The sequence below is a fragment of the Eumetopias jubatus genome, unplaced genomic scaffold (genome assembly GCF_037043125.1).
Source record: "Eumetopias jubatus isolate StellerSeaLion01/CBP00866 unplaced genomic scaffold, mEumJub1_p1.0 scaffold_17, whole genome shotgun sequence".
Classification (NCBI taxonomy): domain Eukaryota; kingdom Metazoa; phylum Chordata; class Mammalia; order Carnivora; family Otariidae; genus Eumetopias; species Eumetopias jubatus.
The window spans coordinates 5,288,590-5,294,382 of NW_028274823.1; the positions used below are offsets into that span (position 1 = coordinate 5,288,590).

At 56.1% G+C, this 5,793-nt stretch overlaps 1 protein-coding gene across 1 annotated transcript; it reads right to left on the minus strand.

Annotated features, from left to right (window-relative positions):
• Nucleotides 1–3,787: 3,787 nt before the first annotated feature.
• On the minus strand, nt 3,788–5,539 carry FOXI2 (forkhead box I2). Its single transcript, XM_028119896.2, has 2 exons — nt 4,981–5,539; nt 3,788–4,230 (listed from the first exon to the last, which is right to left on the minus strand). The coding sequence occupies exons 1-2, from the start codon at nt 5,537–5,539 to the stop codon at nt 3,788–3,790; spliced, it is 1,002 nt and encodes a 333-aa protein (XP_027975697.2).
• Between the last annotated feature and the right edge of the window lie 254 nt (nt 5,540–5,793).

Here is a 5,793-nt window from a genome sequence, read left to right on the forward strand (position 1 = left end):
TGTCTCGCCCACTGGAAGGAGGTCCTGGGAAAGCAGCAATGGGCCCAGGCAATTCCCTGCAAGGATGAACACAAAGCCCGGTACGTATCTGGCACCTGTAAAGGTTTATTCAAAGCACGGCCTTTTATTAGGATGTATGCGACTTGACCCCTCCTGCAGTCTGTGATATTCATACGTGTTCCTCTCCAACTGAAGTCAAATCCTGAATGCAAATGTGATATTCTCACAGTATTCGTTGAAAGTATTATGTCTTTGCATAGGTGCTGCCATCCATGGCTTTTCCCTTGCGACTCCTAGCCACAGCGTGGCACTATGATGTGTGTTTGTGTGTGCAGATATGTGCATATGAAGATGCATTTCTAAGTATGGGTCAGAGGAGGATTGCATGTCTTTCAAGAGTCCTTTCTAGCTCTCATTAGATGAGCTTCTGGAGAACACTTAGCCCATTGGCTCAGCTTTTCTATCGGCACAATGACAATGAACTTCAGTTTCCCACCTCACTGGAGAGTTATAATAATTGCTGTAATGTTATTTCCTTTTGCCACTTGATTGAAGTGGATACACTTAGGAAATTAAAGACTGAAAGTTGAACATTTATTTGCCAGGGCAGCATTGTTAAAATGCAAAACTTCTGTCCGTCATAAATAAACGTACTCAATGTTTAATCAATATGTGAAATGTAAGCTCGTATCTTGAAATCCAGTGCTCACCTTTTAAAACGCTAGTTACATACACTTTTAAAAATACTTTTAACATATTCTTGAGTTTTCATCATGGATCCTTCTTTGCCTGGGGATTTCTCTCCACCCACCCAGGACTAACATGTTCTGGGGGAGATTATTATTTATTACATTATTACACCCTTTGGTTTTCAATGACCTGAAAATTTCCACTGCTGTTCAGCAAAAGAAAGAATTCTAATAACCTGATATCCTGGCAATTTTAGTTGTCTTTCCCTTTTGAATTGGAGACACATTGTGTCTATATTTGCAACTATGTAGCACCAAAATGTTTATTCAAACAAAGAGCAGCGTATTCCAATGACATTCCATCATGCTCCTACCACATCATGCAGAGGTACTTCTTTTGCAAAGTACAGTTATTTTTAAAATATTTTGGAATTTTCCATAGGCTTCCTTACTTTAAAGACCGAAGGGGCAGAGAGGTGGGGAAGACGGGGCCTGAGCACCATGATAGGACCCCAAGTCCCTAGGTGAGGGGGTTCTCCTGGCCTCCCAGCAGCAGCTCCCCATCTGAGGAAGAGGAGTTGGCCCTTCAGTGGCCCAGGGGCAGCTTGCTTTTGGAACCATGGTCAAGTTCAATGAGTCCCGACAGAAAAAAGGAGTTAATTATAAACTGACTACTGCTCTGCTCTGTTTATTTATTGTGATTTCAGTACACAGTTTCCTTTCTCTGGGGAAACATCTCTTTGGGGTAACAAGGGGCTCCCAAGCTGATTGTGCCAAGGCCCGGAAACTGCATTTGGGCTGACCCTCCCCCCGCCCCCACCTCCCACCCCTTGTGAAAAGACATCCAGACACTTGGACTGTCACCAAGGAGAGGTGGATTCTGATTTCTGAGTGCCCCACGGGGCTAGAATTATTTGTAATTGTGTATTTCTCACGAAGAGTCCATCTATTTGATTATACAATGACCTATTAATTGTATACAGCTTGAATACAGATGAACAATTTTCAAATACCAAAAACTGATTTTGAATCAAACGAGCCAAAAACTGAAAAATATTTTTGAAAAGTATTTTTTTCCTAAAAAAGACCAGCTCTGCACCAATTTCTAGCAGTCACGAAGCTAGGTAGGATACCCAGTGCTTATATATGCATTGGTCAGCCAATTTTCTGAAAGCTCCATTGATTGTCTCATTGTACATTGCATTTTCCCAATGTTGTCAAACTTTTTGAAAAAATATTCTCTCTTTCTAAGTGTCCTGCAAACTCAGGGTCTCTGGTGGTGATTCTGGGAAGAGTGCATGTATAAAACAGTGCGTACATTCTAGTTCCATATATTGCTGTTTCTTTTTAGCATCATAGTTTATTAAAATAGGCTTGAGATAAAATTCTTTTGTTTGTAAGGTAAGGATTTTCTTTCTCTTTTCTGGCCTTCTTTAATCATAATACATTTGGGGAGTGTTTCTCCAAAAGAGATTTTGCCTTGGCTGTAAGTCTGGCTGGGCAACATGGCATCACAAACAGAATTAGCCTGCTGCTTACCTTCTTCCAGCAGGCCAGCAGCAGTGAGATGTCTTGTGATGTTGAAAAGTGAGCAAGTTTGTGGCTGCCACCTGGAAGGTTCAGTGACGCAAGCCCCAGGGTCCAAATTCACCCCAACTCTTGGTTTGCCCTATCCATGTCTCCAGCTGCTCACCTCTCCGCTCCTCTCCTCTCTCTCTCTCTCTCTCTCTCTCTCTCTCTCTCACACACACACACACACACACACACACACACACACACACACACCCCACTGTTCCTCAGGACTGCTGCTGGTCAGCTCCAAGGAACAGACACAAGGGCAACCATTCCTTTCCAGCACCAGCACTGGGATTCTAAATTAGGCATGGAAAACCTGCCCCCACCTGTGGCAGTGAGAGTGGAGGCAGGGGTTCTGGCTGGCTCACTAATCCGCCCACTGCTCCACCCCAGGGTAACTCTTCTCTCCCTGTGCTCTTCCAGAGAAGGCGCCTCTCTGGAGTCCCTGGGTGCAGGGAAAGAGGGTGAGCCCACCAAGCACCCTGAAATGACTGGTGCCCCTAAGCCACCAGAAACTTGGAGAGGGCCTAAGTTTGGTACCAGGGCTGAACTTTCTCCTCCCAGTGGCTGTGGACTCCAAAGGGAACCTTCTGGGTAAGTACAAAGTAGGAGGGCGGGCTTACATGGACACAGGAACCTGCTTCTTCCCTCTGCAGGCAAGGGGCAGCTTGGGCCCCAGCTAGGAGTTAAGGAGCAAGAGTGCCCAGGGTGTGAGTGTGAATGGGGTGGGGAGCAAACCGGAGCCCATCCTGTGACTCTGGGGTGCCAGGCCCTGCGCCTGTGGTTCCCTGAGGCACCTGGTCCTAGGACAAGGTCAATAAGGGCCAGGCACCAACAGGGAAAGGAGCTGCTATCCCCTGGCCTCTGGCAGCCCTCCTTCCTTCTATCACCAGCACCTGCAGCCACAAGAAAGTCCCTCCTACACCAGTCCCACTCCCAGTCCCCGGAGTGCCAGATCCCCCTCGGTGCCACACTCCCGGTGAGGGTGAAGAGAAGCTACCTGGCCCCACAGGGCTGCCGCTGACCCCCCTGGGACTTCCCTCGAGCACCCACCGAGGGAAGACCCTAAGCCTCCAGGTGGACCAGGCTGGGCTGGAGGAGGAAATGGGCGGCGGCGGGTAGCACACGGGCTGCCCTCCCACAAGCCCCTAGAAGTCTTTTTGGAATGGGCCAGGCTCCCCTCGAAAAAGCTGGGTCTGGGCGCCAGCCTGTCGCCCCTTGACGGCGGATCCAGGCAGAGCATGGGTCCAAGGTCCAGACGAATTGGAAGAACTGGTGGTGCAGGGAGCGGCCCATTGGCTCCATGTGAATGGTCCCCTGGGTGAGGCAGGACGGGTGGGCCACGGTGGGGCGGGGGGCAGGGGGGGCGGGGGGCTGAGATGCGCTCAACTCAGTTCCGTGCAGCGACTCCCGGAGGGCTCTGCGCTCCCTCCACTCCACCGACTCTGTGGCGCCGAGCAGGCGGGAATCCGGGCTGGAGCTCAGTACCTCTGGACAGCACTTGGGACAATCCCCGCCTCCCCTCAAACTTCGGTCCCCTCCCGACTGTAGAGGAAGTGGCCCACGCGGAAGCCGGTGGCCGCCCTCTGATGGCTAGCGCCGAAGCCGGGTGCGGGGCCTGGGGCCTGGGGCCCTTGGGCGGCGACCGTCGTCGGTCTCCCGAAAGAAAAGTCCCCCGCCAGGCCCGCGGGGAAGGTACCGAGGCCGCCAGCCAGGGCCCCCATGGCCGAGGCGAAACTGGAGAAGCAGGCGGCGGCGTCGGGCGCGGGCGGGGACGGCGGGGCCTGCAGGTCCGGGGAGGCCGCGCCGAGGGGCTCCAGCTCCGGTGCCTGGGCTCCTCCCGGGCTCCTGGCTCCCGAGGGAGCAGGGGCGCCCACCTCTCCTCTCCTTTTCCTCTTCCGTCGGAAGTTCCCGTTGTCGAACATCTTCTCGCAGTTTGGGTCCAGGGTCCAGTAATTGCCTTTACCTGCGCAAGAAGAGAGGGCTCAGCTCAAAACGTCTGGGGTCTGACCGCGACCATGGTGTGAACAGGACGAATGGTGGTCTACTTCAGGAAGGTGCCCCCCGAGGTCCCGCCATTAGTCCTCACCGCCACCCTAAACCTTGAGGTTTGTACCTGGGAGGGCCTCCACAGCCAGACTGGGAAGAATGTGGACATCCCAGAAAGGCCGGGGAAGGGCAACAACCAAGAATACCGAGCCCCTCTTAGTTCAAGGCCAGGGAGAAAGTCTATGGGATGCACAGCCACCTGGACTGTGGCAGTCACGCTGCCAGTGGAGCCCAGCGGACCCTGCTTGGCCTCTGGCTTGTCTCCCGCGCTTCTCGAAGCGGCGTCTCACTGGCTTTACCAGTTCTTGGGGTAGCCACTGTCCTCCCCGTTTTACAGCAAAGGACACTGAAGCCCAGAGAAGTAACCCCAAAGGTCGCCCAGCTGACCAGCTCTCCCGGTTCCTCCTCCGCGGGAGCGCACAGAGATTTCGAGACTCACAGAGTCCTAGACCTCAAGTCAGGGTCTGCGGGTCCCTGGGTCGTCTCGGGGCCAGGCCGCTGCCAAGCACGTCTCTCCTCCTCCCTCTCCTCCCGCCTCAGTACCCCGAGCTGTGCAGTGCGGGAGGGACTGGGTTGCCCCAGGCCGCCCCGAGTCCTAGAGTGCCAGCAACCGGGCTGCGGGAATCCGCGGAGTCCTGGACGGGGCAAACGGGCGCGCCCTTTTCACCTGGGTCGTCCTCCTCGCGGGGCACCTTCTTGAAGCAGTCGTTGAGCGACAGGTTGTGGCGGATGGAGTTCTGCCAGCCTGCCTTGCTGCGCTTGTAGAAGGGGAAGTTGCCGGCCACGTACTGGTAGATCTGGCTGAGGGTCAGCTTCCGCCGCGGCGCGCTCTGGATGGCCATGGCGATGAGCGCCGAGTACGAGTAGGGCGGCCGCACCAGCCGCAGCAGCTCCTGCTGGCCCGAGAGGCTCAGCCACGCGAGGTCGGCGCCCGCCAGGCCGCCCGGGGCGCCGAGGAGGGGGCCGGGCGCAGCGTAGCCGGGGGCGGCGTAGGGCGGCGCGGCCCCGGGGCAGGGCGCATAGGGCGCGGGGCTGAGAGCCGGTGCGTTCAGCCACAGGCGCTGGCCGGCGCCCGCCGCGCCCAGATCCCCGCGCGCGTAGCCCGCCGGGGGCGCGGCTGCCCGGGCCTGGCTGTGCGGGGCAGGGCACACACCCGAGCCGTCGCAGTACGAGGCCATGTCCAGTCGCTCCCGGGCCTGGCCAGGAGGCTCGGCGCCGAAGCTCATGGGCGCCCCATCCAGTGTGGCTGCCAGCAGCTCCTGGGTGCGGCCCGCCGGGCCCCGCCCTCCGCCCTTTAAATGCCGTCGGGTCCCTAAGCCCGGGGTGAGTGTGGGTGACGAGCCCCCTCCCCCGACAGCGTTGTGAGAGTGTTGCCTCGGTCCCCGCCCCAGGGTCAGCTTTCTGCCCCGCCCTGGTCCGGACGGGAGCCAGACACGCCGCCCCCGTGATTCCCCCACTCTGTGCCGCCTGCGCCCGAGAC